Source organism: Crinia signifera, chromosome 5, assembly GCF_055691185.1.
Source record: "Crinia signifera chromosome 5, ASM5569118v1, whole genome shotgun sequence".
Taxonomy (NCBI): Eukaryota; Metazoa; Chordata; class Amphibia; order Anura; family Myobatrachidae; genus Crinia; species Crinia signifera.
In genome coordinates this window covers 234,530,745-234,555,643 of record NC_139221.1, presented here as the reverse complement: position 1 = coordinate 234,555,643, position 24,899 = coordinate 234,530,745, and the positions used below count along the sequence as shown (strand labels likewise).

Sequence of the window (24,899 nt, the reverse complement as noted above, 5' to 3'; positions counted from 1 at the left end):
TTTGGTTTATTTGCGCACCTGTTAGTCAAATACTTCTGTCGCAATATCCAAGCTTCAGCACATATTGCTAAATCAAAATCATTTATAGCTACAACCCTGGTACACTCGTGGATTTGATAAGAAATACATGGGTATGACTGTTCGGAACCTACTACAAGAGTTGGGACATTACAATCATAATTTTAGGTCACCTACTTTAGGTGCAACCTATTCCACCTATGTAGTGCACCCAAGTTGGCTGCCTTCCCTGGTATCTTTCATGGGTAGAATATATAACCCATGGAATCTGACTGCACCAACACTGCATCATCATTATTATTACTTTGTAGGGTTTTTCGGTACTTGTTTAGTTTCACGGTGGCAGTTACGTAGTGCTGTATTGAGAATACCAATACAGCACTATGCTGCCTACGTAAACTACGTAAGTGCTTCTGGAGCCCTGAAACTACACAATGGTTGATATCCCCACTATCCACGTCATACCCCCGGCTTGGAGTTGATTTTATAAAGTGCGGCGAGCGCAGAGATCCCCACGAGGGACCGCAGATACACATGCGCTCGCCACACTTTATAAAAACAACTCCACGCTGACGTGGATACTGGGGGTATGACGTGGATAGTGGGGGAAATGTGTGTGTGTTGTGCTTTATACTTACCCTCCTCCGGCCACCGCGTCTATCAAGTCCACCGATGGGCAGCCTTCAGCCCCCTCCTCCGGCACTGGCAGCAAACAATGTACGCAATTAGCGTAGTGCTGCTGGGGGGGAGCAGGGAAACCATGTGATGCTCCCCAGCGGCAATACTCTGAATTACATACATTGCTGGTGCCGGGGAATGAGAGCTGCCAGAGTGAGTGTCGCCCACTGGGATCGCCAACCGGAGGACGGCAAGTATGAAACAAAGCACCCACCACTCTTCTCCCTGTGTAGCTTCACGGCGGCGGCTACGCTGACAATGTAGCTTAGGCTACGTTGAAAACGTAGCGTAGAGCTACCGCCGTGAAACTAAACAAGTTCCTTTTTTTCTACTTGCGGTAAATGCAACCTGCATTTTTTTGTCCTGCTGTAGAATAGTACTCAGGGACTGATTTTAAAATAGTCTCTGTAAAGCGCTGCAGAATATATATGCGCTATATAAGAAACTGTAAATAAATAGATACATACATACATACTGATGCTGGAATCCCAACTGGAAGTCCCTCTATCTGAAGGCTAGGATGGCCAGCCCTGCATACATTTGGCATATAATTACATGTTTACACTTTATTACAGTTTAGAATGTCTCCTTGTAGACCATGTATTTTGCAGACTTTTTGTACCTCATGTAATTTAATGTATTTCTTTACTTTGTATTTCAAATTTGTCTGGGTCTCGAACGCACTTTAGAGCTGTATTTATTACACTTTAAACTAAATATTAATATGTATTTGAAACCACTGTCATTAGTAAACTGTATATTAACCATTTTCTTGAATGCAAGAGTCTACATTTTTTAACCAATACACACTGTTCCGATCTATTCAATCATAGGTTGTTGATTTTTTCCCCGGCATGTTTCGACATGCCAAAAAGCAGTTTGATTGATGGAAGAGCCGCTGTTGACGGAAACACAGCCAAAACTGAAAGGTTTTGGCTGTGTTTCCATCATTCTCAATCCAGCATAACAAGATGCCGGATTGAGGCAGGACGGCGCCGTGTGAGCAGCAGCAGCTTGCACAGCGCTGTCCTCCTGTTCGCTGCAGCCCGCACCCTCACGCCACTGCCCGAACCCTCCAACACATAACCGCCGCCGAGCCGGGTGAGAGCAGCTCACCCGGCTCCATCCAGGCTCCGTCTCGGGTCCCCGCTACCTCGCGCCATCTCCCGCTGCCTTGCACTGCCGCGCTCACCCGCCGGTTGGGTGAGTGTCAATCATCGGCCAAATCCGACATCCGGATTTGGCAGCTGAATTGAATGATGGATGCCGGATAAATTTCGGCAAAAGAATGTCAGAATGGATCCGGCATCAATTGAATATACTCCATAAACTGCAGTATTTACTACATTTTACACCCGGTCAACACCATGTGAAAGGACCCATAAACACGTAGCGAACACTGGTTCGCACAGAAAGGCGATTTGATTATATTTTAACTACACATCAAGATCTGAGCCGGCAATGGAGACGCGCGTGACAGCGCATCGCCATGGGGCATACACACAGAGCGATCTGTGTTAATTTCTGAGTGATCTATACAGATCCCTAAGAAAATGGGCTAAAATCATCCCCTGTATATGCCCTCTTAGGGGGCGATTCAATTATGCCACTTGCTGGCTGTCTATATGAATGGGCATCTATTGGAGCTATTCAATTGTTGCTCCCATCAGATACCCATTAGCAGCAGCAGTCAAATTTTCTTGCAGCATCTGGAGGAGGAAAAATTGGGAGTGCAAATCAGAACTTTAGACACCCAAAATACATTTTTTAGATGGGTTTAACCACTTTCTAGGGCTAAACCCTGAGCTGTCAGGTGCATTAACTACTAACAGGAGCAACAATTAAATAGCACTGATAGAAGCCCTGCATTTGAATCGCCCCTTAGATCCTCTCGCATCTAGGTCTTAAGTTTCAGTTTCAAGAAAAAGATCATTACTGGGTCCAGCTATATCCAGCCTTGTAAATACACACAACACTTTACTAGTAAACAAACAATTTAGTGCTTGTGATAAATGAACAATGCTTACATTCCCAGTCCCTTGATCTCCATTACTGTATTTAACTTGTAATCAGATCACAAAAGAACAAACAAACAAACGGTAAGAGTTTCTATATTGTGTCATTGAAACTGCAGAGACAAACAAGTAAGTTACCTTAAATTTAAAATAGCATACAATTAAAAGGTGGTTAATAATGGCACATGCTAGGGCGTGGCTTGGCCGTCACTGGAAGCGGGCGTGGGGAGTATGAGCTCCGTCTAAATCCTGTACTTACATCCTGCCCCGGCCCCGCAAACGAAATCTACATACCCCTGTTGCCTCTGGAGACGCTCCTGTATCTCCTGTGCTGCCCACAGCTCTACTGGACGGCTTGAGGAGTCCTGGATTGGTGAAGACTGCTGTGCCCCATGCATCTGCTTCGAGCGCGGGCGCCATCTTGAATCCTCCAGCGGTTTGAGGTCCAGGTGCCCGACTGTGCTACTGTCGCTGCCTGGTCGACTGGATTGGTAGGGGACGCCCGTGACTCTCCGGAGTTTAGCGGGAGAGAGTGGGAGCTGTCTCCCTTTGGACACGCCGCTTGGCCGCACGGAGGGGCTGGAGTCCTACTGCTTGCCTGTCTCCAGAGCTGCGAAGCTTATATAGTCCTTCTTCTCTGCTGGGCCCGGCAGGTACTTCTGCCTTATACCGACAAGAATCTACAAAGGACTCTCTCTATATATTTATACATCTCCTCCGACCACATATCTGGGAAGTACTCCTGACTTTGACTCTTAAATCCTACATCCTCTGATATATCCCGAATGAGCAGGATGGAGGGGGCACTGTGCCAGATCCTGCAGGCTATTGCTTCCTCTACAGACAGGCTCATCACCAAGCTTAATAATCTGCAGCAATGTGCAGTTTCTACTCCCTACATTAATGCCACTTTTACTATGGTGCCAGAAGTCATTACACCTTTGAGAGATGACACCACAACATGCATGGCTTCTACCACCCGGGATAAACACCCACAAGATCCTGTTTCAATAATTGAAAACTTACCTACAATTCTGTTCTATATTCGTGGATGCTTACCCAGGACTGTCCCACCTTCCTACAATATATTCAACATCAATTTGGAATTGCTCACACTCCTATGATGGAACCTATCCAGCTTCTCCTCTAGCTGCTGGCATTGACTCTGACTCTATGGCCTTATACTTTCCTGGTTTAGAAAAATGGCCAGACTGATAACATACACCACATTTTGATTCGAGATGTCTCTTCACTCTTCTTGGGGGGGGGGGGGGGAATAAAGTTAGCATAGTTAACTGGGGGGGGGGAGGCACAGTTGAGGCAACCAGGTACACCTCAGTTGGGGCTGGGTAGTACAGGGTGGGGGGGTTATAGGGGTGGATTATTTTGGTCGTTTGGGGAGGGAGGGTTTGTTTTGGCTTAATATACAAATATTGGGCGGACTTATTTAGCTACTATAGATATTACTGACTGTTATTTATATGTGTACATTTTAAGCGCAAACATTTTCCCTATTTTCCCTGTGATGCCCTTACAAAGCTTACCCGAGTGGCGCCCTCGGGTATCTCCACATCCTGTACTGTTTTTAAAGGAGCGCGACTGAATGGGACACTCTGCTTAAAACCTCCTCTTTAATCACCACCATGATGTATATGCCTAGCTATGCGATATTGTCTGATATTTACCACCTATGTTATATATGTATATGGGGGGGGGGGGGGGGGGGTTGTTATTCAAAAAAATTGAATAAAAATTATTGAATGTAAAAAAAATAATGGCACATGCTACAGTCAGATTTTGCAGGTTTCAAAATATACCCTTCTGCAGTACAAGACAACATAATCCATACATTTCTTTTATACAGTATAGTGCATTTCTCACATTGGCTCAAATCTCCTTACTTTAGAGCAGTGGTTCCCAACCTTTTTTATCTCCCGTACCCCTTGATTAGACTTTTAATTTATGAGTACCCCCTCATCTCAATTTGAAATATCCACAGTACTTACGAGTGTAGTGGAAGTGAGCAGTATGCGTGTACTAATGCCTGTCCTTATATTAAGGAGTAGTGGAGGAGTAGTATGCAGTCAGGAATCCTCTGTCTGGCCGCTGGCTGTGTACTGTCATCAGGGTTCCCACTAATGCCTGTCGGTTTAATGCCAATGATTTCTCGGCAGCTGACACAGGGCAGATGATTGCTGATGTTTGAGGGCAGTGTAGGTAGCTCCTAGTGCATTGCTGGTCAGGCAAAAGCACAAGGAGACACTAATGATGCTGCAGACAGAACCAAAAGTGACACAACTTGGTTCATCTCCATGACAATGGGAGTCTTCTGCCACCATCAAAAGACTTTTCCATCTTCCGCCATTACCAATGTTATTTTCATGTACCCCCAACTGGTCTGCAGAGTACCCCCAGGGGTACTAGTACCCCAGGTTGGGAACCACTGCTTTAGAGTGAGACAACCATTTTGGGCACTCAGTTGCTGTACTACGTAATCATTCTCATCAGTCCCTGCCCAATTGCAGCTTACCGTGTAAATTCATTAGCACACACACAGATCGATATTTGTTAGTAAGCAATTTAACATAAAATTGTATTGTTTTATATTATGGGAGGATACTGGAGCACCAAAACAATGGGGAAAACCAAGTCCACATAAAAAGGGACTGGGTTAGAACTGGGGGGGGGGGGGCAGAGGGTGTTAAATTTAGGTACATTACATCATGCAAGCAATTCACACAGCAAACTATCAACATGGATAGTGCAGATTATATATGCAGCATTCCCTATATAATTGCAGGGTATATGGTTGATAAGTCTAGTTTGTCAGTCAATAGGTCAACGACAAAAGGTTGACATAAATTTTTCTATTTTTTTTTTTCTTTTACATACTTTACCATTTCCATTCCCAATCACGTGGATGTTAAAATATACTTAGCGCACTGGGCAGTCCATGTCAACAAATATTGACACGGACACAAAAAAAAAAACCTGTCTACCTTGTCATGTGTCTACCTATTTCATGTCAACATTTTGCTTTTATCGACTATTTATGTTGACTTCTCCTGTGTCAACATTACCTTTCCATAAAGTCCGTCTTTTTTAGGGGGTGGGAGATATGTGCATAAATTCAGTGGAGAAATGTACACTTCAATTATTTTAAAACAATTGAATTGGGTGTAAACTGAAGTGCAAAATTCTTTGAAACTGGCCATAATACATTGTGTGAGTCAAACAAGAATGTACATGATTCCATCATATTCTGTAGGACAGGGAGTCAGAGTGACCTTTGTTTTCCACCAAATAAAGCATCTTATATATTAAACTGAACAAACAAAATTATTTTTTATCTTTTTTATGCACTGCAACATTTAGGGGGAAATTTACAAAGATGGAAGTTCTATTTCTGATTGGTTGCCTATAGCAACATCCCGTGTGAATCTTTTTTCTTTAGCACCTTCGAGAAGATAATAGAATTTGATTGGTTGCCCATAGCAACATCCTATCTGAAATAGAACTCCCATCTTAGTAAATTCCCCCCTAAATGTATGACCATATAGCGATCATGAGGCACCAGTTGTTAGTGTATTCTAAGATTTATAATCAAGGGAAGGAACTATAGAACTGAGGAAAGAAAATAAAGAAATGGTATATGCAACAGCATTCTTCCCATTTTCTAGTTTGTACCTCCACCTGGGTATCGACACACGCCTCAGGTTACAGAGGTGGCTGGCATTGCTATAGTGATGACAAGAGCAGTTCCATGACGGTTACTGTAGCTACATACAGACACATTGAGAAAAGCTGCAATATTATCACTGGGCAGGCGAACAAGAATGCTTTCAGTGAGGTGATGAGTGCCCGCTGATTGCCTGTTATCTTGAATGCAAAGAGAATTGGTTTCAGAACGAAGTACCTGAGCACTTTTAATAAAAAAAACAAGGAAATATTGGTTTGTTTGAGTTAAAGGGGGCAAATCAAATGGTGGCTCTTCAGCTGATAGAAGTTGCCAGTAGTCCAACCAGTGTATACATTCAACACTACAGCTTAAAGAAGAGTTACATGACATCCCTTCATTCTGCAGGGCAAAGTCCTGGCTTTAAAGACAGAAAACTGCACATTCCTGAATAAAACCCCAAAAGGTATCGTATTGTAATTTGGCTAGCCTAGAGAGTTTTCTGGCCAGAGTTAGTTAATACATTTGGTGAGCCAAAAGGATTTAGCGGTGTTGATTAGCATGTTGTCTAGGTAAAAGGTAAGGACTGGGGCCTGTTTACCCACCCTGTTTAGATTGATTTAGAGAGTAAGGGGTCTTTACCCCCCATTGTGAGGGAACCCTTGCTGGTATCACCCACTGATGGGCAATCCTACTGCATGTGGGCGACCAATGCAGGAAGGGGTTAAACTGAACAGAGCAAGGCTAATCAGTGTGCCAATCACTGAAGGGACATGACTTAGCAGGCCACCAGAGGTGCAATTAACCTCTGGTCACTTGTTGGGAAAGATGGATAAACAATATATATTTTTACAGGTAACATTGGCAAATTTATTTTGGTAGCCTATTGCAATAATATAAATATTAAGTACATTATGTAATGAAAGTTAGCTTTTACCATTTATTTGAACAAATTAAGGTTAAAATATTGTGAACCAATATTAGTTTGCCCTCCAACCTTTATATGCAATTTCTGGTACTTGTGTACTAGCACGGCGCCCATCGCATCGCAGACCATATCGCATGCGATGGTATGCGATGAGACGCCATATCGGCCGATGTTGTACAATGGCATACAATGCGATGCGATTATAAATTGTATAAGCACCCTAATGGGTGGTTACAATGGTTAAATGCACCCCCATGCCACCGCCAAGTATAAACGTGAACCCGAAGCGTGGCGAGAGCAGTGAGCCCGCGAGGGGCGGCGGTACGCGTCCTACGACCTTTTCATACCCTAGTGTTCCCGCCAGGCTGTTTTAGCCCGTTTTTTAAAGGGCAAAATGCGCCCTGCCCCTCTAGCAGCGCCCCGCTAAAACAGCCTGGTGCCTGCCCGACTCCTTGCACGGGGAACCCAGCGCCGCCTTAGACGGCGATGCCCGGAGCTTCCCCTGCATCAAGGCACCTTCCCCCTGTGGTGACAGCATCTTCGGCGCGGCCGGGCCCCCCCCCCCTTTAGTGACGCCGGCGGCCCGTCCCGCCCACTTTTGTGACGCTGGTGGCCCGGCCCGCCCACTTTTGTGATGCTGGTGGCCCGGCCCGCCCACTTTTGTGAAGCCGGCGGTCCCGGACCGCCCACAAGTGTGTCTTCGGCGGCCCCAGACCGCCCGGCGCAATTTCTAGAGTGAACACTATACCCCCACTATCCACATCGGCGTGGAGTTGAGAATAGAAAGTGTGTCGAGCGCAGCGAGCCCGAAGCGTGGCGAGCCCCCCGGATACCTTCACAGGTATTCGTGTCCCCTCACGGGCTTCACAGGTATCCGCGTGCGCTCGCCACGCTTCGGGCTCCGTGGCTCGCCACACTTTCTATTCTCAACTCCATGCCGACGTGGATAGTGAGGGTATGAAAAGGTCGTAGGACGCGTACCACCGCCCCTCGCGGGCTCGCTGCTCTCGCCACGCTTCGGGTTCACGTTTATACTTGGGGGGTGGCGTGGGGGTGCATTTAAGCATTGTAAGCACCCATTAGGGTGCTTATACAATTTAATATCGAATATGAGTTAAAATCGCGTTGCATCGCATGCCATCGGGTGTATGGCATGCGATGCGATGCGATTAAAGAAACCGGGTGACTAATTATCGGGGCGCCGTGCTAGTACACAAGTACCCAATTTCTTTAACCAGGGCAGACTTTCGCAGGGTACAATGTATCCTTGTGGCATCGATGACTATTTCCGGATCCAATCCGATGTGCACGGGAACGCACATTGGATGTAAAGGTCATACAATACGGCACTTTTCCCCCAATTTATTGGGCCGATGGGTCGAAATCATGTGGAAAAGGGCCTTATCGAATTAGTGTATCTAGGCTTTAAATTGGATTTCTAACTGCTAATGGATTAGATCGGAGATAGTTTTCTTGTCACTCGTATAGCAGGATTATCTTTAACCAATGCTAAATGCCGGCTTCGATGTTAAGTTACTGTACGCCAAAGTCTGTACATGAATCGGGTGCCGGGCGTGGTCCCGACAGTCATTTACCCGACCTCAGGATCCCGACTGTCAAAACTCTGACAGATGGGTGCCCGACGGCCAACCGCTATTCTCCCTCGTAGAATAGGTGTCGAGCGTAGAGAGCCACCATGCCCGCAAAGGGCTTTGTTGCTGTCTGAGTCCGGGCAGTCGGGCTAATGACTGTCGGGATCCCAACTGTCAGTACCCTATACTACACCCCATTAATCACGTAGCGAGATTTTCAGTCAGATTCCCGGTGAAACAAACAACTGCCACAATAAAAGTTCTGACAGCACTGGCAGTGAAGCACACCTGACTAAAACAATGTACATATGGATGACGAGACAAGGTGTACAACACTATGCATTAATGCGAAAACAGTGGGGCAATCAAACTGCAGTGTTACAGAGTTAAAAAAATATGTTGTACATAATTCATGTAATTATACAAATGAGCAGTGTTATGTGCTCATTATTTATTAAAATAAATGTCTAGAAATTGGACACTGACCTGATATAGGCTACATTTCTCAGAAGAAGGTAAAGAATGGGGAAGCTAGTATGTATAAAAAATAATAGGGCAAATATAAAACATAATATGCTACAAAAATACAGTTTACTCGTATAAGTCTTATACTATGTTCATTCATCCAACAATGATTATTACATTCTAGAATAGGGTGATAAAGTTTTCCCATGATGTTGGCTCTATTTAAAATAGAGCAGTGGTTTTCAACCTCAGTCCTCAAGTACCCCCAAAGGTCACGTTTTCCAGGTCACTAAGCAGGTTCACAGGTGCACTCATTTTTCACTGACACATTTTAAAAGATCACAGCTGGAGCTAATTATTTCACCTGTAATTCTTTGTGGAGACCTGAAAAACGTGAACAGTTGGGGGTACTTGGGAGCGAGGTTGACAACCACTGATCTAGACCAGCGGTTTCCATCCTTTTATCTCTCCAGTACCCCTTGATTAGGCTTTTCATTTAAGAGTACCCCCTCCTCTTAATTTGAAATATCCACAGTACTTATGAGTGGAGTGGAAGTGAGCGGTATGCACCATTAAGTAGTAGTAGTGTGCAGACAGGAATTGGGTCCCTTTGTTCTGGCCACTGACTGTACTGTCTCAGGGGTTCCCACTAAGGCCTATGGGATTAATGCTGCTGCTTCCTCCACCCTTGTCAGTGTGGGACAGATGAATGCTGATGTCTAAGGGCAGCAGGGGTAGCTCCCAGTGGATTGCTGGTCGGCAATAGCACAAGGAGACGCAGATGATGCAGACATAATCCGGAATTGACACAACTTAGTTCATCTCCACGGAAATGGGAGACTTCTTCCGCCATTACCAATATTACGCTCAAGTACCCCCAACTGGTCTGCATGTACCCCAGGTTGGGAACCACTGGTCTTGACCACATTGTAGCCTGCAGTAAGTGCAAAGCCTGTCATGATATGGTTATAAAGCCAATCACTTGGGGGATGCAGCTATGGGCAGGACAGGAGGGATTGCTGCGGAGGTCCCTCTTTTTTTTGTGTGGTAAATGACCCATTTTGGATAAGTTCCCAGACCAATGCGTTATTGTACAGAAACTGGTTTTAGGAGGCTTCTTACCAGATACTAGGAATAGGAGATGCGACAGATTTGCGTACAACTCTGAATTTCCCATATTGTAAATGCATGCACCCAGCTTCACAGCAAAACTGACGATTGGATAAAAATCTAAATACTGGACCAGACCAGTGCCCTGCAGATAATGCCTGTTCTGGAGCTTGTAGTGCCATTCTGGAGCTTGTAGCACCAGAATGAAAGAGCTTGCCGTAGGAAGCCGGTCTGGTACAGCGTTCCAGGGTATGCACCAATCCAATTTTCACCTAATCTCAACCAACACGTTCCACTCTGCATTGACCCATGGGTTTCTCGCCAAACCAGGTAACGCCAGGGTCAGTCAGTCACCTACCTGGCAGCACTGACCCTTCAACCAAATACATCACTCTATTGATAGAGAGTATTACAGACATCACCATAATTCATCCACTGTACACCAGCAGATCCCCCCCCCCATCCCGTATGGAAATGGGGCATCATACATGTCTATAAGTAACTGCCATACTCACTATCTCTGCCAGCAGCAGGAACCCCGGGGCAGTAAGGAGGAAGCTCCGGTCATAGGACAGGCTGGGACTGCTGGAAAACGTGTCACTGTGGTAGGAGCTGGTGGTGGTGACCGTGTGTGACCTGGGGCGTTCCTCCGCCATCTCCCCTGTAGGAATGCCAGGCAGTTAGACGTCGCACATACCCCCTCCTCCTCCTCCGCGACCCTGAACCCAGAGCTGGTGCTAGTGTGCCCCGTCCCGCTGGCACACACACTAGGGTAGTTAGAGAGCTGTCCCCCCCCTCCTCCTCCGGGCAGGGACAGGGCGGTGCTCAGGTGGTAGGAGTGCTGCTGCTGCTGCCTGGGCGCACCCCGTGCTGTGGCCGTGTCATATATAATAACGCAATTATACCTCTTTCCTTCTTTTCATAAACTCCCTCATGCTCATATGAGAAGGTGACTGCTGCTGGGGCAATGAAGGGGGAGCGGGCGATAGAGAGCTGCGTGTCCCGGCAGGCTGACGGAGGCTGGTGATGCCACTTATCGCGCAGCACTGGTACCGGGCACCGGCCATCCCAGAGATACCGCTGGGGTCCGCCTCCCTCCATGATAACTCGGGCGTTCCTGCGTTCGCCGCTGGCAGCCTGAGCTGCAATTTGTACGTCCGGGTGAGGTGGAAAACCGGGACTGCCTGCTCCTGACTGATGGAACTGGCCGGACTCTGGTCCGGCTGCTACAATAGACGTGAGCCCGGCCCGGGTGTCACTCCTAGTGTTCGGGTTACCGCTTATGTCCAGCTCCTAATCACTGGGAGCACACGGGGAAGCATAGTATGATAATTCATAATGCAATGTAGTTACATGCAATTTATAGTAATGATGTGCAATAGTTTCATACATCGTATTAAGATTTATAGACACATTTATGGGTCGGCTGATGCAGGGAATCACCACGCAGTTATGGTGAATGAGGGGGAGACTTATCAGACCTTGGAGAGAGATAAAGTATTATCTAATAGCTCCCATTCGTCATTTTGCAACAAAAAGCACTGGTGCTAACTTATTGGTACTAGATATCTCCAATCTTTGATACATTTCCCTCATGTTGTAGAATACACCTTGTTTGTGGCATCACTATGGTGGGGCCAGCTCTATTGGATGATGCCATCTAAGCAGGACACCAAAATGCAGAGCTGCTCTGCTATTGTCACATCACTCCCTCAGAAAGCAGCTGTGATGGATGACATGCTCATTTGCACATCGTCCATAGGGGCACAATAGATTAGGCTAAAGGTACGTACACACGGGGGCGATTTTGTGTAATATCGCTGGAAATATGGTCGCTATATTGCCAGGTGCGCGCTCTCGTTTTTACCCCTGTAGTGATCGCTGGTCGCAGGAACATGCTCCTGCGACCAGCTGATTTCCACTGCCGGGCTCCCCCCGGCAGTTTCCTTTTCATCAGTGACCATCTCTGGTCGCTGATGAACAGGAGACACAGGGCAATATATTGCTGAGCAATATATTGCTAGCAATATATTGCTCAGCAATATATCTCCCCCGTGTGTACGGGGCTTAAGAAGGGAGTGTTTCCTGGTACCGCTGGAGTTGGGGCCAAGCATGGCCTTGCGAGATCTCCCACGGGAACTGTGAAAGATGTGGTGGCAGCTGGGATTGCTGGCATTTCTGAAGCAGGGATGCTGGGAAGAGGAGATCCTGGGCGAGATTCACCAAACTAAAAATGCCGTAAAAAACCCTGTTTTCGGGGTTTAAACCGCATTTTCATATGCAGCAAAGCCCCACCGCCAGGGCTTTGCTGCGGGGGGGTTACGTCAGTTCTAGATGGCGTAACCCCATGGAAGCCTATGGGCTTACCTTTGCATCCCCCCCCCCCTGCTGATCTGCAGTGCACCCCCCTCACCTGTGTCCGGGCAGCCTCCTGCTGTGCTGCCCGGACCAGTGACTTCCTCCTCCTTGCACAGCTTCCTTGTGCAGCGAGGAGGAAACTGAGCCCTCACAGCCAGGTGAGGGTTCCTGGATGGAGGGGGGACCCGCTGCACATGGCCGGCCATCGCTTTTGCATTAATAATCGCATATGTTACTGCATATGCGATTATTAACACTGCAAGCTCCGGCGATGAGAATCCCGCGCACTGTGAGAGCCGAGGATGGCTCTGCCACCGAGGCTGTAATTGATGCCACTGTTGCCAGCACTGCTATAGCGGTAAAAGGCAATATGAATGGAGCTGAGATCTGAGCCTGGTAACTATGTTTAGCTGAATATGAGAGAATATGGGACCACTTCTTTATTAGCCTAGGGTGGCTGGTGTTGGCAGCGGGGCTTGTGGTGTTGGCAGGCGACAAATTTTTGGAGGCTTAACCAGAATGTGGGTTTATTTGTAGTGGGCACAAAGTTAACAGTGTAGTAAAGGGTTAACTTTCAAGTACAGGTGTAGCAGTATATAACATATAATAACAGACAGGGTACACAGTGTATTGATGCAGGTACTTATCATTCCTGTAGCGTTCTAGGCTTAACACTTAACCTAAACTAAACCCATTATACACAGGGCAGCCTGGGTTTGTCCCTTCTTTTAACCAAGGTTGAATTGCTGGTGTGGTCAAACCAGGTTATTCACTTTGGTGCATTTACACCTCACCTCGACCCAGGTAGACCCGGCAATAACAAGGGTTATAGGTGCAGTGTAAAAGGGGCATTAGAAAACAATGTATTTGTAGTGTAGTGCAACATAGGGGCCAATTCAAGATTGCTCGTAGAGATCCAAATTCAGCCCCTGCCCCGATGGTCGACAGCGAACGGCTTCGGCAAGTTACACAAGCGCTGGGCCGTTCACTGTGGGGGGTGAGGGACAGGGGGGGTGCAGGGCCGATGCCTACCTGGGACGGGTGGCTGACATCACAGGACGTCAGCCGCCTGCCCTGCCTTTGTCCTAGCACTCGTAAAGTCAGTTGAGACTTTTGTTTGAGAAGACAGGAGAAATAATTTGATGGTAAAAATTGACATTTATGAGCGCTACGATGAAGATGGGGCGGCCAGCTGACATCTTGTGATGTCAGCCACCCACCACCGGCAGTCATCAGCCCAGCATTTTCATGGGGACACCCATAAAACACTGGCCGGTCCCATGGACCAGCGCCATCACCGCCCCTGTCAGCCCCCGCCCTCCCTCCCCCAAACATTAGAATGGGGCCATATTCGCCCCATTCCAAGTGAACATGAATCAGTTCCTCTGTACCTAATGCTCCCATTCTGATCTTTGCTGTGGTCATGTGCTCTTCTAGCCAATCAGTGCACACTGTGGGGTATATAAGGTGTGAGCTCACCAGTAGTCAGCACCTTGAACAAGTGTCTACTTGAGTGTTGTTCAGTTACATCTGCTGAACACATCACCCCCCAGTCTTGACTAATTAAGCAACCCTTTTTCCAATCAATCATATCTGAGTCTTCAGTCCACACTGCCTCTTTGATACTTTCAACACTCTCCTTCACCTACCTATCTCCTTCCATCTTCCCTCACTACTTTTGGCTTTGCCTCTTTCCTCTCCAAAAGTGAGGCCATCGGACACAAAATATCCTACTGTCTCCCCTCATTGGATATGCCTCCCCCATCATCCTCTCCCTCCAGCCTTCCCATCTTGAGCTCCTTCCACCTCACCACAGAAAACAAAGTCCTCTCAATTATCTTATCCTATCCCCTCCCATCCTTTGTTCCCCCTCTCCCACTTTGTGCTCTGCTCAACTCTTTAACCTATGACTCTCTACTAGAATTTTTTCCTCACCATTCAAACATGCTCTTGTATCAAACATATTTGACCCTCTCTCACTCACTAGCTACTGCCCATTCTCTCTTCTCTTATTTGCCGCTAAACTACTTGAGTGGCAGATATACAGCCACCGCACCAGATTCCTCTCTGACAACTCCAGTCTTGATCCTCTTCAATTTGGCATTAGCCCACTCAACCCCACTGAAACTGCCTTAATCAAAGTCACCAATTACCTGCTTTCAGCCAAGTCCAGGGGTCACTTCTCTCTGCTTATCACACTGTACTTTGATATTGTAGATAATTTTCTCCTTCTCCACACCCTTTAAAGCATTGGTCTAAGTAGCACTGTTTCCTCTAACTTCGCTAGCCCCTCCTGCTACGTGTAGATCTACCTCACCCTCTTTCATCCTCGCTGTTGGTGTACCCCAAGGTTCTGTCCTAGACCTCATCTCTTCTCCCTGTATGCCTCTTCCCTGGGTATGCTCATAAGCTCCATTGGCCTACAATACCACTTCTATGCCCACAAATATACCTTTTCTCTACTGACCTCTCCCACTTTGTCCTCTCTCGGGTATCCAGCTGCCTCTTTTGCCATCTCCTCCTGGTTGTCTGATGTCTCTCTGAAACTCAACTCCCCCCCCCCCCTCCCCCCCCCCCCCCGAAAAAATATCACCATCACTATTGACAACAACATCATCTCCCCCCTAGTTGCGCACTCTCTACTGCTTGGGTGTCACTCTTGAATCCTACCTCTCCTTTGCTCCCCACGGCTCAATCCTGTCAGCTATGGAACATCAGTCACATCAGGTCATCTCCCTGAGTGTGACTAAACTTATCCACTCACTGGTCATCTCATGGCTGGACTATTGCAACATTCTCCTCACTGGCCTCCCATCTCTCTCCCCACCAGTCTGTTCTCAGCTCAGCAACTAGACTTATCTTCATCTTCCGCCACTCCACTTCTGCCATGCCCCTTCAGGAAAATCTGCACTGGCTCCCATTCCTCTACAGAATCCTCTTCAAACTCCCCACCCTCACATACAAAGCCCTCTCTAAGGCCACTGCTCCCTACATTGCCAACCTCATTACCCTAAGCACCGGTCAGCCAATGATCGTTGCCTCTCCTCTACCCTGGTAGGCATATCCCAAATTTTGCCCATGCTTCCCCCTTCACTGGAATGACTAAACCTGACCTTGCAAAGCTCCAAATGGCACTGATAACCCATCTGTTGCAGGAAAGCAGACCCTTCCGCAAAACCTAGTACCGAGAAGGTTATGGAATAGTGGGTAGACAGGGTTTAGATTGGCCATGGTATGGTAAACCACCCTTAGTCGACCTGGCTTAGTTAGATGCGTAAATATATGTGCAAGTTAGACCCCAGTGGCTGATCGGTTGGACCATGGTCGCCGGACACATTGCCGAGTGAACTTTTTCAGAATTGTTTGGTGCAGAATGTCACAGGGGTCACCAGGGACACTGTATATGTGCACAATGTCCCCCGCATGGATCACTATGCTCGCCATGCTTCAGACACTATTCTGTTCTAACTCTATGCCCACTTGGATAGTAAAGAATGATCTAAGTGGACTGGCACCAAAAAATCCTGAAAAAGTTCCATCGACCATGTGTTCGGCGATCCTGGTCCTGCCAACCAGCTGCTGATGTCTAACGTTACTACTGCTCTAGCGGCCACCGACTATCTTTATATGTCTAACTAAGCCAGATTGACCTCTGGGTGCGGACCATACCATGGTCGATCTAAACCCTGGCGTCTGGATACCGGCTGCTCTCCCTACCCTCCGCCTCATGTTTAGGCTATCCCTGACATGCTCACTTCCTGCCTTCAGGCCTCCTTGCCTGCACCTCATGTCATCTGTCTGCCTCTTCTCTTGCACTTCATTTACAGCTCTCTCCTACTCAGTGACCATCTATACCCAAATCTCATCTCACTGGTAATGGTTCATCTCTTCCAACAGCAGCTCACCTTATAAGAGCCATGGCAGCTCCATCACAAATACATTTATAAGTTAATAAAAATTTTACAGTCACTTCCACGTTCTGGATAAGTGTTCAGATAGTTCTTGATTTCTGACAAAAAATGCTGTTTTATTCTTGTTTCTAGAACTAGTTATAACAGTTGCACATGATACAGGTAAGGTACAAGATACTGTACATTTAGTGTGACACGTTTAAAAAAGAAATGTCTATCCAGAGTTGAAGTGCAACTAGATGAAGGCTGTGTTTGCCTGATCGGGCAGGTGAGCATGAATAATAGCTGCCTTTGTTTCTCTCTGCCATAGCATTCTAATGTGTTTACACAACTACAAAAGGTCTGTGCTACAGTATCAGCGGACGTGTTTACAAGGTAAATAATTGATGGTACACATTATAATACAGCAGGATATTACTGACTGAGACAGGGTAGTTGAGAGACACAATGGGCCTGATTCAGACATGCTCGCTAGGCATACTTGCCTACTTTTAGTTTCACCTCTCCGGGGCCCTTATTCTGATCGGTGCGGCCGGAGCCGATTATGCGGCCAGGACCGTGCGTGCGAAACCCCGCCTTCCATACGGATCGCCAACTCCGTCCGTATACGGTAAGAAGCTGGCCGAACGGACCGCACGTGTATTTTTCACGGAATACGCCTCCTCCATCTAAGGGAACCTCCCCCATCATTCGATGGTCGCAGACCATCGAATGCAGGACCGAGTGCTCCACCAGCTCCCGCAACCTCAGACCACACGGACATTTTTCCGTGCAAAAGCCGGGATCTGGGTGAGCAGCTGACATCCGGCGATGTCATATGTCCGCCCCCTACACGTGCGTCACGGCCGCATTACCATACGTACGCCCAGCGTTTTCATGGGAACTCCCATGAAACGCGGGGCGTATGCATATGGTAATGAGCCCAAATAGCCCTTCACGCCCCTCCCCACCCCCTGTTCGGAGTGTTCACATATCATGCGGGATTTGGCCGTACGCCCCGCTCGCACATGCGCAGAGACGCCTCTGCACATGCGCAGACACAAAACATCGGCGGGCCGAACGCACGCGGATATATCCGCACCGATCAGAATAAGGGCCCGGGAGAGGAAAGCGCCGAACTCCCGCCCCCTCGCTGCCACAATCCCCTTGCTAGCATGCGAGGAGATGTGTACGTGAACAGATGTGTTACGTGCGGCCGTCCAGCCCAAAAATGATTTTGATTGTTGCCGACCATCGAATAATTTTTTTTGCTTTTTAAACACAGTTTAAAAACTGACTTTTATTATGCCCGCAGTATGCCATCATGTGACATCAGCAGCCGGCCTTGATCACCCATAAAACGCTGTGCATTCCCCTGTCCGCCCTCTTCCCTCCCTTGCTTGAGCCAACGGCTCGGCGAGCATGAAACTCACCGATGCAGTTTGCCCCCGAGGTTTGACAATCACATATTCTCGCATCACAGACCCCGAACATTGGGAAATGGGCCAAATTGGGACCCCAACAAACAGGTTTGAATCAGCTCCAATGTTTTGTCACTGATATGTTGGGCTATTGATAAAAGGAGCCAGCCTAGGCTTGTATATGTCCCAGGCTTCGCTGCGTATAGTGAAATGGAAATACAGAGCCCTAAACAGAGCTTTCCACTACGTGGTTTTGTTTCCTACTTTATACTATAGATGTCATCCTTACATTGCTTCCAAGAAATTAGGCAGACACATCTTGTACCTCATTCAGTGGTACATTTTCAGCTGGTAACTGACACTACAGCTGCAATAACTTAGGTCTTTCATCCAGGCAATTGGTCCTTCAAGAATTAATTGTTTTTTTCCTTTTCTTTCTCACAATAGAAAGAATGTAATGTTTGGCTTTGACATCGCTAGTTAGCAAACACAATTGTAATAAGTAAGTGGTGCATGATGTTGTGATGTGCTCAGTGATTAAGAATGTAATATGAACATGCATGATGTAGATTCATTGTAGAAGTGCCCAAATAAGGCTGTAAAGGGTTAAAACGGAAAAAGGTGCTTTGTTAGAAGTTGCTTATACGGAGTACATCATGCATAGACACCTGTGACTAGTGTAATTATGGTACAGTTGTTTCCACTGTGATACACTTCACATTCAAAAATGTCATGCTACAATGGTGAAGGACTCAGCGCAGGTAATCAGCACTGGACACTGTCTCAGCAGTAGACCTTACCATTATCAGTAGCATCACTTATACATGTTGCAGAATTGTGGCCAAAATCAGATAAACAGACCAATTTTACATTGCTTGTGGAAATAAAATTTTTTTTTTTTATTATGAACCTTTATTTAAATGGCACCACAAGGGTTATGAAGCACCTTAACAAAGTACATTAACAAAAGAACAGAACAATAAAAAAAAAAAGAGACTAACATACAAAACAAGACAATGCTGGGCAAGTATACAATAAAAAACATTGCTGCATCAGTGGTCATAACACTTAAATAAGCATCAGGGTGGCAAAAACCAAGGGCTACATGCCCTTGGTTTTTGCCGTCTGGAGTATGGGGTGCTCTTGTTTTTTTCCCAGTATGTAGTACGGAGTAAATTGAAGTAAGTAAGGGAAGGAAAAGCACATGAGAGTTTATATTCTAAAGGGGATGACAGACAGATGCGGTAGTCAGTGAGTGTGAAACAGAGAGCTAAGATAAGAGATGGCTGGATTTGATGAATGAGTGGGTTTTGAAAGCCTGTTTGAAGTGTTGTAGAGAGATAGAGAGTCTTATAGGGAAAGGGAGAGAATTTCAGAGGTAAGGAGCAGCACAGGCAAAATCTTGGATACAGTATATGGAAGGAAGTTATCATTAATTTGTGGAGCAAATAGAGTGAGCAGGTGTTTAAGAAGAGATAATGTCATATATTTAAATTGGGGAAAATTAGGGCTTTATAAGTAAAGGTGAGAAGTATGAAGGAGAATGAAAGCCAGAGTAGGGCTTTTAGATGGGAAGAAAATGTACTATGTAACATGTGCAGAGAGAGTTAGATTTGGGTTGGGGGTGTACTTCAAACTGATATCTATATTGCAGTGTAAAAATAAAGCAGCCAGTATTTACCATGCACAGAAACAATAAAACACCCAAATCTAACTCTCTCTGCACATGTTACATCAGCGCCACCTGCAGTGCATATGGTTTTGTCCATTAGAGAGTGATTGTTCCTTTCCGAGTGAATCAGAATAACCCCCTATGTTTGGAGAGGAAGTTTAGCCGAGTAGCAGCATTAAGTATATAATGGAGTGGAGAGAGGTGTAAGTCAGGGTGGCCAAATACGAGGGGTGTCTGATAAGTACCCGTGTTTGAAGATAGATGGCACCACTGGCATCAAACTTGTTAGTGTCATCGGCACTTGTGAGTTATCCGGGCGCCCGATTTCAAAATCGGGTCGGATCGGGACATCGCATCGCATCGCATGCGACCATCGGATGCGATGCGATGACCCGATTTTTCCATAGGAATCAATGTTAAAATGGACTGAGTCCATTTTAATATGGAATTCAGTGGGAAAAAGGGGTCCTTTTCATACCCCTACTATCCAAGTGGGCATGGAGTTGGATATAAACCTGTGGCGAGCGTAGCGAGCCACCGAGCCCGAAGCGTGGCGAGCGTAGCGAGCCCCGCGAGGGGACACGGAATACCGTCCCCTCGCGGGGCTCGCTTCGCTCGCCACGCTTCGGGCTCGGTGGCTCGCTACGCTCGCCACAGGTTTATATCCAACTCCATGCCCACTTGGATAGTAGGGGTATGAAAAGGACCCCTTTTTCCATAGGAATCAATTTAACATTGATTCCTATGGAAAAATCGGGTCATCGCATCCGATGGTCGCATGCGATGCGATGCGATGCGATATCGCATCGCATCGCATCTGATTGTATGCCTTAACTTAAGGCATACAATCAAAAAATCGGGCGCCCGGATAACTCACAAGTACCGTGTCATCTGTCAAACAATGACTGTCAGAATTTCAGATGAATTCATTGTGTACATTTGTTTTGGTAGCTGTTGTAAGTAAGTTTGAGCTTTTTTTAACTATGTAGAAAGTGCAGCACAGATCTGTGATTAGATTCTTGTTTTTGTTTAGAAAGATGTGTGTAGAAATCAAAGAAAAGTTGGAAGTCGTTTATGGGGACCTTTGACCTTTGATGACAACCATCAGGTGTTCAGTGAATTCAAGGGTGGTCGTACATCACGCAACTGAGGTGACTATGGATGAAAGGGTCAACAAAATCCATGAAATTGTTTTGGCAGGCTGGGGAGTAAAAATCAGAAATTAAGGAACATTCAAAACAGTGAACTTCACTGGGCGAACATGCACCAAAGAAGGCGAAGACGGTTTATTGCCCGGAAAGGTAATGCCCACCATTTTCTGGGATTCGAAAGGCATAATCTTCATCAACTATTTGGAAAAGGGAAGAATTATCACAAGGACAAACAACAAAGAGTAGTGGTCCTTAGATTTAGCAGCAAGGAGGTAATTGTTGACTTTCTTTCTTATCCCTGATCCCTCCACCCCCCCCCCCCCCTCTTCCCCCCTCCAATTTTTCCATCCACTTCTATTTTCTTCTGCACCTCACACCACACCCACCCTGAGTGCGCTATCCATACCCGTGCAGTAATTGACTTTAGGCAGTTGCAGTAGAGTAGAGAGAATGAAAGTCAGACTGAAATAGGCCAAGCAGGGAGTAGGGGGAAAAAATGCATATAGGGCCAGAACTTCAAAAAGTGATAAAGTGCAGAGTGATAAACCGCCATCCAATCAGCTTTTACCTGTCATTTCTTAAACCCAGCCTGTAAAATGAGAGGTAGGAGCTCATTGGCTGGCTGTTTAACACTCTCAATTTATCACTATTTGAAGATTGATACTTCTGGTCCTAAGTGTGCCCATATACCTTACAATTTTGGTATACATTATTGTATACAATATCGCATCTCAGTTTTGCGATGAGATGAGATCTAGTACAAAAAGTATGTGCAGCACATACTTTTTGTACTAGATCTCATCTCATCGCAAAACCTAGTTGCGATGAGATGCGATATTGTATATAATAATTGTAATGTGTATGGGCACCTTATGGCAGATAAAGACTATATGCTCAAGGCATTTGGAGGTAAAAGGGAGATATGGGTCAGTAGTTGCCCTGGGCTAGAAAATGGAATGTATAGTATAGCCTTTGATATAAGATAGGACCTAACAACATCTATAGCATCTACTTTTGTAGTATCGACTCACAGGTGGAAGAGGAAGGGGACAGACAAATGAACAATGGGCCTAATTGAGACTTGATCACAGGGCAAATTTGTTCTCAAAATGGGCAAAACCATGTGCACTGCATGTAGGGTAAATGTAACATGTGCATAGAGAGTTTGTTGGTACTTGTGACTTACCTCGGCGCCCGATGTTGAAATTGTATGCCAGTACCCTAAGCATGCGATTTGACGCGATTTCCCTTGAAATTCCCTTGAAGAGAAAATCGCGTTGCATTGTATACTATTGTATTGCATGCGATGCGATTTGATGCGATTTTAATATGTACAGGCACCCAGATGCCTGTTTCATATGTGAAATGGCCCCCCAGACCCCATTTTTAATTGTATACCCACCCTGATGGCTAAATGACCCCCATTGTTAAAGCCACCCCACTATCAACGCCAACCCGAAGCGAGGCGAGCGGTACGCGTCCTCCGACCTTTTCATACCCCCACTATCCACGTCGGTGTGGAGTTGATTTTATATAGTGTGGCGAGCGCAGCGAGCCACCGAGCCCGAAGCGTGGCGAGCGCAGCGTGCCCCGCGAGGGGACGTGGATACCTTCACAGCTATACGCGTCCCCTCGCAGGCTTCACAGGTATCCGCATCCCCTCACTGGGTTTTCTGCGCTCGCCACGCTTCGGGCTCGGTGGCTCGCTGCGCTCGCCATGCTTCGGGTTGGCGTTGATAGTGGGGTGGCGTTAACAATGGGGGGCATTTAGCCATCAGGGTGGGTATACAATTAAAAATGGGGTCTGGGGGGCCTTTTCACATATGAAACAGGCATCTGGGTGCCTTCACATATTAAAATCGCGGCAAATCGTGGCAAATCGCATCTCATGCAATCTGATTGTATGCGATGCGATTTGACGCGATTTTTAGGTGCGATGAAGAAAATCGGGCGCCCAGATAAGTCACAAGTACCAGTTTGTTACATCTGTCCCACCTGCAGTGCATATGGTTTTGCCTATTTGGAGAAAAAAAATTGTCCTGCGATCAGGTCTGAATTAGACCCTTTGTTCCTAATGTTGCAGGCGGGTCACCGACGTCACTATGAGATGTAATAACGCTTGCCAGAAAAGCTCCTTATTTGCAACACATTTCTTCATACATTAGTGACTTTTTATAGAAGGGGTGTGCAGAGAAACACATAGAGGCTTTTTACTTTCTGACCATCGGTCCCGTCACCTGCCAGTCACACTGAGCAAGAGGATCTTATGCGAATTCCAGTATTTTAATATTATAACCTTGTGGCTTTATTTAATCCTTATGCAGAGATCACATAAAAAGGATTTTGTAGTTCCTACATATATGTAGTTTGACACACAAAAGGCTTATAGATTCATAAGTTGCATTTCTTTCATTTATATTTCTTTCTTGCATCCAGAAGTATCTGTAATTGATAAAGAAAACTGAAGGATAGAATATAAGGGGGAAATGTACTATGGTCAGCCGTATATTGCTGATCCCCATACGAACGGGTACGAACAGGATCAGCCGTATACGACCTGAAAATCCGAATGAGAAATACAACAAATTTACAAAGCTTTCATATTCTTCTCATTCGTATTTTCAGATGTCGTATGCTCTCGTACCCATTCATATACATACCAGGTCGGATACGTATTTGGCGGCCGTATATACGGCTGCCAAATACATATGGAATGGTAGCATTGCACGGATCAGTGTGATTCATGCAATGTTGTCCAGTGTAAAAATCTAATTTTTTTTATAATAATACAAAAAACGGGTGTGGGGTCTCTGCCCCCCATGGCTAGAGCAAGCCCCGCGCTCGAAGAACCGGTGCTGGTTTTAGAAATTCAGGGTCCCAAAAAAGTTGGGGGATCCCTGCAATTTCTAAAACCATCACCAGGCTCAAGGGCCGGTCTGGTTTCCCAAAATACCGGGGACAAAATGAGTAGGGGGTCCCCCCGTATTTTTAAACACTTTTATTGTAAGTTCCCCCCAGCCAAAAGCATTAAACCCTGAATAGTCAGCCCAGGCAGGGACCCTTGGAGAGTTGGGACCACCGAAGGTAGGTGTCCCTCCCACCAGGATACCCTCTGCCAGGCTGAAGCCCGGGGCTGTCCCCGGTGTCCCAGTGTGATGGGCACTAGGCTGATGAATGAAGTGTTAAAAAATAGAAATAACTATTGTGTGAGTATAATTTCCTTCCACAGGTACCCAAACGGATACTACTGGAAAAGGGGACTGGACTATGGTGGACCCTATAGGAATGTATAGTTTGTGTCATTGTAGTATGTAATAAACTTGTACTGTTCTTCTGTGTATTATTTCACTATTTGTAATGTTGTAGAACTACAAGTACCGGCAGGCCCGTTATTGCCCCACATGCTGGGACTTGTGGTTCTCCCTGCATGAGGTGCAGGCTTGCTGGGACTTGTATTTCCACAACATTACACAATAGTTAATTCTATATTTTAACACTTCATTCATCAGCCTGGTGCCCACCATCCTGGGGCACCGGGAAGAGCCCCCGGCTTCAACCCGGACAGGGAGTATACTGGAGGGGGTAATCCTTTCATTGCAGAAATCATACGCATTGTCAATGTGTGAAAAACTTACATATTTCACAACGAATGGGTAAGAATACAACCAATCGTGCCTATTCAATTTTATTAATTTCCCCCCTAACAGTAGAAAGCTACTGTGCAGGCCGGTGTAAGGCTTCTCAGCACCCTAGGCAAAACTTCAACCTACTGCCCCCCCCCCCCCCCCCATATACTGCCACCAATACCCACTTTTTAACCCCTTAAGGCATACTTACCCAACATTCCAGAATGACAGGGAAACTTCCAAAACTCTGGTGGTCCTCCAAGCCCCCTAGGAAGGGGGGCAAGTCCCTTACTTTCCCT

General features: G+C 46.4%; 1 protein-coding gene across 1 annotated transcript in view; it reads right to left on the bottom strand.

Annotated features, from left to right (window-relative positions):
- CMTM8 (CKLF like MARVEL transmembrane domain containing 8) overlaps nt 1–11,622 on the bottom strand; it is a 39,165-nt gene extending 27,543 nt beyond the window's left edge. The window contains exons 1-2 of the mRNA XM_083186342.1: nt 11,388–11,622; nt 10,998–11,143 (exon numbers count right to left, since the gene is read on the bottom strand). Of these exons, the coding sequence (XP_083042468.1) occupies nt 10,998–11,143; nt 11,388–11,583 (342 nt within the window). The 5' untranslated portion in view covers nt 11,584–11,622. The remainder of the gene's footprint in view (nt 1–10,997; nt 11,144–11,387) is intronic.
- Nucleotides 11,623–24,899: the final 13,277 nt, after the last annotated feature.